Source organism: Zerene cesonia, chromosome 12 (genome assembly GCF_012273895.1).
Source record: "Zerene cesonia ecotype Mississippi chromosome 12, Zerene_cesonia_1.1, whole genome shotgun sequence".
NCBI classification, from domain to species: Eukaryota; Metazoa; Arthropoda; class Insecta; order Lepidoptera; family Pieridae; genus Zerene; species Zerene cesonia.
In genome coordinates this window covers 5,791,865-5,805,463 of record NC_052113.1, presented here as the reverse complement: position 1 = coordinate 5,805,463, position 13,599 = coordinate 5,791,865, and the positions used below count along the sequence as shown (strand labels likewise).

The following is a 13,599-nucleotide window of genomic DNA, read 5'->3' as shown; positions in this document are numbered from 1 at the left end:
ACAAATCAAACTAACACACTGTATCACTAGAGAAATTTGAGACGTATATTTAAGAACTTTGGTGCTTAATATACCTTTGTTTATGCACTAAGGCAAGCTCCCATTTATAAATGAAATAATGGTTTACTAAGCCTACCATGAGAAGACTGGTATTATTTTAAAGTATTAATTACCGTCGCAGTATCATCGTGGCGCTTATTCTGATGGATATTATAGTGCTCTGGAATATGTATAAACGCAGTGGAAGCAATGTTGACATGGCTAACTCGTGGGTAGTCTTCTACTAAGGTAGAATTCCAAAGCCGGGCCTTTACTGTGATGGTACTTGCTTGCATTCGTCCCAATCTATATATCACACATTGAAACTGAATGCATTTGGCTGTTTTCTTTAAGCAGTTCTGTAAAGTATAAAAATAATTTATAAAGCTATGTATATAGCTTAGACATAGATTAGCAAAATTGTGGTTAAAAGTATTGATAGATGGACTATTTGAAATATTTGTGTTCGAAACAAACTTTTTATTAAATATATTGTATTTTAAACTATCCTGCTTGAAGATGCCTTACCATGTTTACAACGTGCTTTCTCTGACCATCCTTATCTGTATAAGCTTCAGCTTTAACAATGTCACTTTCCCTTTTTCTTCTTATTTTGTTTTCAGCTCCACTTCTAAATTCGACGGATTTCTTAAACGTCGAGTTATGTTCTTTTTCTTGAGAACTAGCACTCAATTTTCCAGCGCTTAAAAATGGATCCATTTCCAAGTTTTCCAGATATGGTTCAAAAGATCCGGGTCGAGTTGTTAGTTTCAGGGGATTGATTTCACTTCCATAAATTATAAAACATTCACCGTTACTTTGATCTAAACAGAAATAAGAATTTTATGAAACGACCAGATACATAAAAATGTTATTAGTAACAACATCAGGTTGTTATTGAAAATTGTCAAAATTTTGGATATTTCTATGTTTCAAAATTGATGTCTGGTGATACTAAAAACAATTAGCAAACGATGAAATAAAATTTTAATATCTACTGACCAGCCTCTCCATCAACGGTAGGCACGTCTTCAGGATATAGCAACCATTTTCCTTGATCACTGTCAGATGCGACTTGATGAGGCCACGATATTACCACTTGCAGGGATGATACACGCCACGGCCCTTCGTTGAATACCTATCAAATTTGGTTGGATAAAACAATATATCAGAAATATTTCCATGTAATGGGTGTAGAAAAAGATAATTACTGGCTTTCTTATTGAAATAATTATGACAACATACAGTTTGGGACGATTTACATTCTTAAGGAGCGGGTATTAAGTGAATGATCAAATAAAAGCCTTACCTGATAAGTATGTATAACTCTGGTTCCTACATCATCAAAGTAGGTCATAGCTGATTCTCCTTTTACTTCACCACCATAAAACACTTGTTCAGGTCGTGCAGCCCTAAAACGGGAATGGAAACACAATTTAGAGATTTTGAGAAAATTTATGACGAAGTGTTCTCCGACACGAAACATCGAATACATGTTGAGTAATTGATGAATATCGCGTGAGGGGTCCTTCATATAAAAAAAGCGATTTTTATATGTTACTAAAATAATTTATTATATATTACTTAACATGCTTTTTGTGAGATCTAAAATCCATTTCAGAATTTAAAACAAAAAATGAATCAGTTAAATGTTTTGAATTAAATAGATACACACCCTTTTATCAAAAGCTCGGCATTCTTGATCACTAATGCTTCTATTTGAACTGGTTTCTTGCCAGGGTATAGTTCTTTAGATGTAGAATTTGCCCAGATCGAGAATACAACGGACGGCTCGTTGTCTTCTAAGGCCCTGGCATCAAACCTTATTGTTATGGGCACTGAGCCATCCGCTTGTTTCTTGAACGGGTTTTCGAGGAGGCAGGACACTGTTGTTTTGTTCACGCTTGTACATATCATGTGCTTACCCTGAAAATTTAAACGTTATGGTATAATGATGTAATAAGTCACTGTTTTACCATAGTAAAGTAGTTTACGTTTTTAATAATATGTGTTAAGCGAAGTCGTCATCAGTGTTTATGTTGTTTTTATGTATTGTTTGTTTTTTATTAATCTATGACAACTGTTTATTTTCATTAATGTAGGTTCTGATGGTCAAGTTTAAACTCCTTAAAGATAGGATTTAAATGTGGGATGTGGGAATATCAGTTACACTAACTGTAACTGTATAATATAAAATTTAGACAGTTAACTTTAAAATACATACTTAGTAATATGTTTATAGTAGGTAGATTTGTATAACAAACTGAACAGATCGAATACCGTGGGTAGGTTTATTTCTGTTATATTTACGTTTAATTTTTTATACATATATACTCACACTTATATTAGCAGCGATATAATGCAAGCTTGCATGATGCTGTACAAACAATTGTGCCTCATAAGCGGATTCTCCATAATTATCCACTGATATAGATAGCTTTATCTCTTCTTCCTGACCTAGTGTAAGAGCGTATGATTTTCCGTCTTCAGCTGTGGAACAAAATTTAAAATAATAGTCAAATCTGAACTTCTGGAGAGATTGTGACTAACATTTTTCAGCGCCATCTATTCATATAGTCATGTTGAGCATAATTAAATACTAGTGTTTTGTGGTGTATACACAGATGGCGCTTATATAAAAATTCAAATGTTTAATAAAATTACAATTTAATTTATTTTAATGATATACATACTCTTGGGAAGTTGTAGGACAGGGTCCACAACAAGATCGCTAACGCAGATCCCATCCATGCCACAATCGTTGAGGAAGTTAGCACTAAATGCCGTAGTTGCTGTTGCATTTAGTACAGGGTAGTCATCAATGTTCGGTAGATCGCCACTACTTGAATATTGGGGATCTATGTGAACTATTTTGTATGTCACTTGGAACTGGAATACGTTAGTAAATGTATGTGTTAGTAAGTAGAATTATTATTTTAAGTTTCTATAGATATAGTAGATATCTAATCGCATATCTATGTATGTATTAAGAATACCTACTTTAATCGGCGTTTGTATATCCCTCGTATTATTTTTCAGGTAAACAATATGTTCCCTACAATGTTCTTCATCTTTTCCTAGTTGAATTGTTTTGTTAACAATATTTGATTTTTCAGAATCGAAGAAAACTCTAGAATATTTTCTGCCGCCCGGAAAAGTTTCTGCTTCCACGACGTAATTAAGTTCATGTACATTGCTATGACTAGATCTCACTAAAGATTTTATGATGCAACATGCTTGGAAATGAAAACATGTATAATTCGATTTTGGGTCTTTTTCACACCCCTGTAACGTTGGGTCAATGTTTATTATTGTATTCGTTGGCCTTATCGACGTCTTGATGTCTATAATCGGCTTGGTTCGAATGAAAGCAACACTGCTCTGTAAATAAAAAAGTAAGCATAATAATTAAAATGTTTCCGGCACATCTTTAATTGTTTACAAAATAGCTTTAACCAACATTTTCATAAGCGCCAACTAGAAGATCTGGATAGCCATTAGAATCAAGATCTGTGCCCCCTGATAACGAATAGCCAAATGTTTTCATTGTAATTGGCAACGACTCTGCTTTTATTATCTGATCAGGTTTAGCTTTAAGTCCAGTTTTTCTATCACCCATATGTATGTATACCACTCCGTTCCCTTCATAGGGGCTACCAATAGCTATATCTTCGCATCCGTCTTTGTTTAGGTCTCCTGTGTTTGCTATTGCTATTCCAAATTGAGATTCTGATTTTCCCGTAAGTTTGAGACTATATTCTTGAGGTAAATTGTGGTTTTTATTGAGATACAGATAAACAGCACCGCCCGCATCTCGTGAAAAGTAAAATGGTGCACCTACTAGCAGGTCTGGTAAACTGAAATAAAGATATAATCATGTTGAAAAACAAATAAAACTTCATATTTTAAATCTATTGATCAGCAAAATTAATATGTTTTAATAATTCATTTTATGATAAGCGAACACTGTTAAAAGATTTTATGATAATTTAATTATAGTACATATAGCATCAGTATATATAAAATAAGTATATTCATACCCATCCCCATTAACATCTGCTGAAGATACTTCATAACCAAAGCTTGAACCAAATTGTTCGCCATTTAGCAATAGAGTAAAGTTAAGAATATCCACGTCCGTTCTCGTCCAATCGTCAATGACTCGTTTGCTGAAGATAACAACTTGTCCCGTGCCATGTGCTCTCGGTGCTCCTGCAGCATATGAAGGTTCCTTGCCAAAAAAGCTGGCGCCTGATACCGACATTCCTAAAATAACAAAAAGAGTTTAATAATTTCAAACAGAGTTATAGTTCACTTTATATAAATTAGTCAAAATGTTAAAAAGAATATGATCATTTGCTGATGATTTGTCTTTAGAAAATGTACAAAATAGTAAAGTTAGCCCAGATTGAGAAGACGACCAACGGCTCATTATACATATACCTCATTCAAATCGTAACTATAACTTTTACAATTCCTTCTTTATTGCGTAAAATATGAAAGAGCTTTTGAAACAAAATATTGAGGTAACAAAAGAATATTGAAAAATATTTACCGAGATAGCTATATTTTTCAACTGGACTCACTCCATCCTCTACAGGAGCCATATAGACAACGTGATCACGTTCGATTAGATCATCGTTTGTGTCCTGAGTGAATATAGTCCCCCTCCAAGTGTAAGGTCCAGGACTGCCCAATACTAGAGTATCATCTTCTAGCAGTGAACTGCTCGTTCCTACTTGACAAAAACCAAATTCTTCATGCTCTCTGAAAAAAACATGCATGTAATTATAAAATATAGTATTTTTTATCACAGATAAAATACATAACGACAGAAAGTAAGTGAAGTGTGTAAAATTTGAATTCCATAATTTAAATCTTAAGACGTTAAATGCCAGACATTGTTCTCGTTATTTCGTTCCCTCCATGATTAAGTGTACATTTAGATGTTGGTCTCAAATGAAGCTTGTTAAACAAAATTTATGATATCATAGCTTGGATTTGATTATACCTTTGCACCGACCGGCCTCGACATGGCTCCCATACATCGACTAATTGAAGGTCATTGCTTAGTGTGTAGCAAAGGCCTTGTCCAAATTGAGACTCTCCGGACTTACGGATGTACCTGAAATTATGTTGAAAATTATATGTTATTTGTGTTATACGGATAATAAGTTAACGTAAGGGATTATACGTACCTGTGTGCACAAACAACAGCCTTCTTTCCTGGTCCCTGACTCCGAACTGATACACCAAGCCATTGCCCATCTTTGATTTCATCGGGATGCGGCCCAGATAGGTGGATTGAGTCCAGAGCTATATATTATATATCATTACCATTTTGCAAAATATAAACAAGCAAATGATCATCAAATTAAAGCGAATATCGGTATATAGTTCTTTAAATCATAAAAGCCATTTCAGTAACAAAAGGATTAGTAGTTTCACAAATAAAATCAATTACTTAGATTAGAAACAATAAACTTTTGTTTTATATGGTATACAACTAAAAGTTAAAATTATGTGGTTGGCTTTATAGTTGAAAACCAATTAAATCTAAGAAAATGTAAGCCACACTGATAATATCAATTGAATTATCGTAACTAAAGTTTAACTATCTTATTTTAACAATGAAAAATCCTAATAGAACCACGGTATTTTTTAACTTTTAGCCAAGATTACACCAGCAAAATACGAAATAAATTCAACCCAAACAAATTAATTGAACACAAGATAATAAAAACTGATAATAAAATCCTTCTATGCTCGATGATATTTCATTCGAAGTAAAAGCAACAACCAATAGTTAAAAATAAAATGTATTACTCATTGCTTGTACTTAATACAGCAACTGAAACAATCCCATTAACAAGACCAAGAATGTGGATACCTCGGCAAATGCAAAGCATTGCAACCAGGCGTGTATGATGCAATATAGGAATATCAGATAAACATGTGGCAAATATAAAAAACGTTGCAAAGAAATAGGAAGTAGGTGTTTTGCGTGTCATGTTGCACAGATATCGTGCGAATGCGATCAACTAACGGTTCTCGTCGAGTCCAGATAAACATGCATCCAATTTTTCGTAACTTTCGATAAGCGAAAAACAAACATTTCTCTCAAAACCTGAAATGAATACAACGTGAAGATACGGCGTGATCTAGATGCAATCAACTCAAACGTGTGGTCTCAGGTTAATTTAAACTGATATCTACTTCATGTTAATTTTGAGCAATACTGATATTAAATTTATCGATGGCCGATTCGTTAATTCACCCAAGACACCAATTATGTTTAATTCGAAGTAAGTACTGATTACGGTTACTCTAAATGTAATTACAATTAGTTTAATCGGCCCCGTGTTGCGTATGGACTTGTTAGACGACATCTACCAGAAATATTGTGGTTTTGCACGATTACTGGCGGTGCAAATTTAGTCCTATACCTTCTTGTTAATTCTATAACCGATCACCTTGTAAGTCTAAGTTATGTGTTACGCGAGGACTACGTCTCAAATTCAAATAAAACTTATCTCAAAAAGTCTAATAAAACTTTTTTAAATAAGGTTTGTTTAAACAAAACATCTACTGATTAAACAAAATCTTATAAAGCAAACTAATGTTTACGCCTAGCCAACTTTTGTATGCAGTATTCATTATTTCCATTAAATTGGGTGCTGTGGCAAGCGTTGTGAGTGGGTGCTTTTGAAAGCCGTTAGTGCTGATTCATCGTATGCAATTTGGGAGTTATTTCCATTTTACTTTTCACCTTTGACTATAAATAGAAATAAAACCCAAGTAGTAAAAATAATTGTGTGCAAAATCATTCGTATTAGTTAGTTGCATGCGGTTTACATTGTCTGGAACATAGCAATCGACGATTAGTATAGTAAAAGTATAACAGCGAATTAGTCGGTATTAGTTTAGGAGCGAATAACTTAAGTAAAGGATATTGAGACCACAGCTCACTTACTCGTGTTTATCTTGCCGTACTTCGCTGTTTGGGGCACCACCGACAAAAGATAACAGTTTAGTTAAAACATATTGACAATCTTACAATAGAACTCTGTTCCAGCTTGTACAATTTTTATTTTTCTGCTGTTCTTAATCACGAGTTTAGGTTTTTGAGTGTCTCAAAAAGTAGATAAAGCATGGCTTGTGTGCTTTATATTGCACGCTTTATATTTTTGAGAAAACTCTCCAGGAGTTGAGTGTAAAGCTAATGCAGAATTCTGAAATAGAACTACTGATGCTGCTCCTACATCATTGTACCTAAAGCTTAATTCACTAATTGTGATCTAATTCTACTGTGTTACTAATAAAATCAATTGTATGCAATATGTGCATCTAAATACTACATTATCATACAATTCTGTGTTTCTGCCTAACAATATAAATTATTTAATACATACACCTACGTATGAATAAAACTAAATCCCAATGTTAAACTTATCTTTATTGCAACGGATAACGATATTAAGAGACAGAATCTACGGGTCGTAAAAGAAAGTTTTATGAAAGTGTGTTCTTGATAAGTTGTAAGATATTATGAGATAACGCTTTAATCGCTATGCATTTATATTTTCTTTGCATATTTGATAACATTTATCGTATTGTTGATATGAAAAATTGTTGCCTAATTACTACTATCCCGAATCCCACGACATTTCAAGAAAACGAAATATTTAAGTTGCATTAATCTTTCGCCAAATTACAAGATATGTACCTAATGTTGTATAATAATACGTTAATAGAACGCTTTACTCACTTCTTTTTCCATCAGTAACAATTTGTTCGCAGTCCCGTAAGGATGTACTGAGTCGACATTTCCATAAAGCTCCGGACTTCGTTGTGTTTGGCTGAAGGTTTTGTCCAAGCGGAGCTCCTACAAGAAGCCTGAAATAAATGAAACATTGTAGTTTCAATAATTGCGCTTTGAAGAATGCAGAAATATAGCTTTAAAATTAATTGCTGTTCGTTTGCTAAAACTTAAAATCGTATAAATTTGACATAACTCTTGTTTCTTCAGGATCGGTGTAACCATACTATGTAATTGGTTTATGTCTACTCCAATAGAAAAGTTCATATAATATAAACCGGTTTTAATACCAAAGTGTATAATTATAAGTAATCATAAATTAATAAGAATAATAATGCTAATGCTAGTAGGTCAAATATAACAGGTCCATCAAAACTAATTCTTCATGACATGCACGAATATGTGTAGCAATAAATAACAATGCCTCTCTTTTGTCATAATTGTTAAATGCTAATTTGAAAACATAAACTACAACCACATCATATGCATATTATTAAGGGTATTTATATTCAGAGGTAGCGCGGTGAACAGTCCCCTCAAAGAAACGTATACCCTATTTTGATAACGTCTATCACTTAATTAGTAGATACGCGTTAATTAGAATGTAGTTATTTATTGACTTTTCGGTGCATATTTGGAATGGTTCAACAAAATTGTAGGTTTTTACTACAGAAAGTTTTGAAATAATGGATAATACGAAACATTTACTACCCTATGTACCTACATAGGGAATGTTTCACAAAATGATAACAATAATTAAATATATTCTAATTTTATTCCAAGGAAGTACATTATTTTAATCATTCCTACGCATGGATAAGTTATATTATATAATATAGACATTACTGTTTACTTCCTATAATTAAAACCCACACAAAGCCATTAGATAATTCACGAGAAAGTCAAATGGTCAAATCACTTTGTTCTATTTTGTTTGTAACAAAAACTATTCATCATGACGTAGCGAATCGATTACAGTGCGCATTCGATCACTCGATATGAAGCAAACCCGCATTCAATTTAACATTGGTTATGCTCAGAGAGCCCTATGATTGTACGACTATCTACTGACTTCATGCATTTAAATGACCATAAATCACTATCCACTATTTAATACACCCTATAATACTCAGCTAACCGAGCTTCTAGTAATTATACTGATAGTAATTACAGCACTAATACATAATCGAATAAAAAGTAGAGTAATAATCGAATAAAAAGTAAAATTGATTTTGTAATGCACGTTGCGAGATATGCCTGAATTAAAATTATCATGCCACTATTGTTCTTGATCTTAGTGTACTGAATAAATAGTATTCAGAATATTACACCCACATGGCAAAGTTCGTTGAACTGTCGTAATACAGGAATACGTTAAAAGCACGGAGATACAATTAAGCCCTCATTGTTTTAGCTGATGTTACGAGTTGCGACATCGCGTTATCTGTATATATTGAAGCGCCCGTGAAAGCAAATGCCCTAAATTTGACATAAAACAAATGACCGACGTCGGCGTTAGCATTGGGCGGGTAAGATTGACGTTTAATTTTCAAAACTGCAAAACGCATCGGTCAAGCCCTCATACCCAATTTACAATACAAAGGGTTCATTAGGACCTTCGTGCTTCGCGCCCACATCGTGATGATCGATTTGGCCCCCATAATTATATTCGCCTACGTTCAACGATCGCGTGGAACTGTAAAAGGATATTAGATTACGTGAATAAAATGTCTTTCTGGTAAATCTATCCTTCCATTAAGTAGTGAAAGGTAAACATCTCGTCTATAAAAGACCGCTCCTATGTGGTGTAGTGTATCGCAGCTCTGGGTGTGCCTGGTTCCCCACACAGCGATAAAATCCCATCACAACGACATCCATTCTCAACGGTGTTTGATAGCTGTGACATACTGCAATGATAAAACTAACAGTATGAGCTTGAAATACTGATATCCAAAAACTTTAACCGTCTCTATACTTTTCGCTCATAGCTTAATATGATTAATAAACATTCCTTGTTGTACACATAAATGAAATTGAGAAAAATGTAAAATACAGCACAAGAGGTTAAGGTACAGAAGGCGATCTTATCGCCCTTGAGGGATTTCTATCAGACAACCACAAAGCAAAAGACAAAATGTGAAGTAAGAGAGCAGACGTCATAAAAATATACATACACATATTATATAAAAATTATATACCAATTTTCATATACTGTATCCAAATTAACATGAAAAAAAATAATCTTTACAATTTGAATAAGCAGAGTGATGAGTTCTTAAATTTCCTGTAGTAACGAGTGATTTCTTAAGACTAGCATTAAAAATGGGAAATGAAACTCTTCTTACAGAATTAGTTAGATCACAGTGCAAATAAAGGCATTAAAATTAATTGTTTAATAAGGCTTTACGATACTGCACTTTTATATCATAATTTTAATATTTTTATATTGCAGGCAATATACGTTACAAAATAGAAAATACCTATGTACATATTCAAGTGAACCTTCGTTCATTGTCCTTTTGTCTAATATGTTATTAAAGAAACCTACTTCTTTAATTACATATTAGAAAAAGGCCAATGTTTTATAACCCTTCCCTATCAGGCATATACTTATTATTCAAATTTTAAAATATTGTACGAGTAAAACATATATGTTGTGCTTAAAAATGCGCAAGTGGTATCCAAAAGTCAACTATCAAGCTCATTATATGTAAATAATGCGTATGAGCGGTAGCGAAGTGACGAGCGTCGCCGGTGGTCTGGGGTCCGCAAACACCATTGTCCAAACTTTATTGCCACACCGCGGAACGGCCTGACAACTTCCCGAATTCAGCCGCGAGCGCTCTGTGATGAATGAAGGTAATTTATATCATTCAGTTACGAGATCACTAACGTTGGAATTTAAAACAATAAGATTTTTTACTAATTATGGTCACACATGATAAAAATGTTGCATTACGATTAAATTTTATGTTATAATTCTGAGATTGGTATAATAATTATGATTTTATCCGACATAGCCGATATTAGGCTTCCCAAAGTTTTCTTATTTAATATTTAAGCTGTTCCATGCAACCGGGCGAAAGAGGCTCCAAAGGTCGATATTTAGAATCGCGTAAGACTAATGGTTTGGATTCGACGAAATAATAACAGGCACAAGTATTTTATAATAAAAACAGTTCTACCATACCTCAAAAAGTATAATTAATTCACACTGAATAAATAAACTACGACGGTAAATTGCTGAATATTTAAATACCTTCCAGCAATCATGCATAAAACGAAATTTAATTATTTGATGAGATCATAAAACGTTAAACATTCAATTTAAGATGTAGGAATTGCAATTTGATTTACCATGAGAATGTTTGTGCGACATGCTTCGTGTGTGGCACAAATTGTATGGAATGGGTATGATGATTTGAAATTTTATTTTCCCCTTTCTATTTTAATGGTTTAATAAATGACCTACAGCAATTTAGATATAATTGAAGGTACATTTTGTACGATACATATTCTCTGAAAGTGTACTCGTAAACTACAATATGTGTACATCGTACAATATCGTACAATCGAAATCACATATTGAAAGTCAAATTCTATTAAATATTTTACAATACTGTCATCGTTGCGTGGCGTGTTAAAGTATATAATGCTGGGAGTCAAAGCATTACATTCATTACCTTAAATTTGGGGGGCGAAGTTGCTTGCGTCCGTAGGATTTACCATCTTTCTCATCAATCCTAAGGTGGGCACCGCGCCGAGAGGATGTATGGCTGGTGGGGAACCAGTCCCTAGCGCCAACCTCAGTGGAACGGGCAACCACTGTTGTATTTGCCTTCTCCTGGGAAAAGGCGTCACCCCAGGTAGCGACTGTTATATCGTCCTCACTCGTGGGAATTGAAATGAATGAACAATTTAACTCTGCTATAAACAACCAAAAATCCAATACAACTAACAATAAAACTCTAACACAACAAATTTTCCACAAAGGAATGTTTGAGACTAGACCAAGAGCACTATCACTTGGTGATTACCCAGGTACTAATCTCATAACAAAAGATGCAGCTCCCGAACCCAGTGGAAGCATTGATGCGGATTGGAGACAAGTCTCTGGTAAAAAGAGGCCTAATCCAAGCCCAGAAAGAAATGAGCTCCAAAAACAGACAAAACTTGATACATACTGGCTGTCCCAGAATCCACCAATACCTACAACAAACAGATTTGCTAGCTTAGATGCTGATAACGCTGAAATAGAAAAAAGAACCGCTACTGAAAAGATAAATAAGCCACCACCGATATTTGTCGATAAAGTTGGTAATATTCAACCCCTTCTTAAGATTCTTAATGAACATGCCCTTGATATGTATTACCTTAAAGTTATTAATAACGATCAAGTTAAAATACAGCCAAAACACCCAGAAGCATACAAGACCATTGTACACCAACTTGAACTGAGAAATACAGAGTTCTACACATACAAACCAAAGCATGAACGGAGTTTTAAAGTGATACTTAAAAACATGCATCCATCCACGGAACCTGAAGAGATCAAAGCGGCGTTAGAAGAATTAGGGCACTGCAGTACCAATATATGGAACATCAAACAAAGAGCAACAAAGAAGCCACTTCCTCTATTTATAGTCGAATTAAAAACAAGCCCGAACAATAAGAGCATATATGAGGTTAAAAATCTCATGAACTGTATCATCACTTTTGAACCTCCCCGACCTAAACGCGAATTACCCCAGTGTGCCAAATGTCAGCAGTATGGCCACACCAAAATGTACTGTCGCCGACGCCCTAAGTGTATAAAATGCGCTGGTGACCATCTCTCTATCGAATGCCCAAGGAAAACCAGATCAGATAGCGTGAAATGTGTCCTCTGTGACGGAAATCACCCGGCAAATTATAAAGGCTGCAAAATCTACAGAGAGCTTCAAAATATTAAATTTCCAAAAGCATTAGATCGCAGAAACAACTATGTGCGCAGCAAGGAACAGGGACCTATAGCTGAAAGTAAAAAATCTAGGGATAAAGAACCTCTGAATAATCAACATAAGACATATAAGGATGCACTAACCAATACCAATTATCTGAACAATACAACAACAGAGACAAGTCCCACAAATCAAAACGACATGTTTGAACTAATGAACCTCATTAAGCAAATGATGCAGCAATTGACAACCATGACAAATCTAATACTAGCCCTCACGACTAAGCTTTCCATTTCGACGGCTTAAAAAGCGCCCTTTGGAATGCCAATGGGCTGTCACAACATACCCTTGAGGTTAAGGCATACTTGGAGACACAGAAGATAGATATCCTCTTAGTTACAGAAACACATTTTACCAGAAGGAGCCACTTTAGTATTCAGAACTATAAAACCTATCACACAATGCACCCCGACGGTAAAGCACATGCTGGAAGTGCAGTCCTAGTAAAATATAACATCAAACACCATGAAACAGTACACTACTGTACAGATGAAATCCAAGCAACGAATGTCGTCATTGAAGACTGGGCAGGACCTTTTACAATCTCGGCTGTATACAGTCCACCTAAACACAAACTTAAGTTAGAAGACTACATAAGGTTTCTCTCATCACTGGGCAATCGATTCATAGCTGGAGGTGATTATAATGCCAAGCACCACCACTGGGGCTCGCGTACTATAACTACGAAAGGTAGACAACTGTTATTGGCTATTGAGAATTTAAAACTGAATATCATATCCC

General features: G+C 34.5%; 1 protein-coding gene across 2 annotated transcripts in view; it reads right to left on the bottom strand.

The window, feature by feature from the left end:
• The window catches only part of LOC119830982 (integrin alpha-PS1), a 56,416-nt gene that overhangs the window by 1,537 nt on the left and 41,280 nt on the right, over window positions 1-13,599 (bottom strand). The window contains exons 2-16 of one of the 2 annotated variants that reach the window (XM_038354176.1): window positions 7,808-7,935; window positions 7,013-7,036; window positions 5,238-5,355; window positions 5,051-5,164; window positions 4,595-4,806; window positions 4,080-4,305; window positions 3,500-3,896; window positions 3,040-3,420; window positions 2,733-2,928; window positions 2,378-2,529; window positions 1,715-1,965; window positions 1,349-1,451; window positions 1,042-1,177; window positions 568-863; window positions 174-398 (exon numbers count right to left, since the gene is read on the bottom strand). In XM_038354176.1, the coding sequence (XP_038210104.1) occupies window positions 174-398; window positions 568-863; window positions 1,042-1,177; window positions 1,349-1,451; window positions 1,715-1,965; window positions 2,378-2,529; window positions 2,733-2,928; window positions 3,040-3,420; window positions 3,500-3,896; window positions 4,080-4,305; window positions 4,595-4,806; window positions 5,051-5,164; window positions 5,238-5,355; window positions 7,013-7,036; window positions 7,808-7,935 (2,959 nt within the window). The remainder of the gene's footprint in view (window positions 1-173; window positions 399-567; window positions 864-1,041; window positions 1,178-1,348; window positions 1,452-1,714; window positions 1,966-2,377; window positions 2,530-2,732; window positions 2,929-3,039; window positions 3,421-3,499; window positions 3,897-4,079; window positions 4,306-4,594; window positions 4,807-5,050; window positions 5,165-5,237; window positions 5,356-7,012; window positions 7,037-7,807; window positions 7,936-13,599) is intronic. The other variant, XM_038354177.1, reaches the window with a different exon arrangement.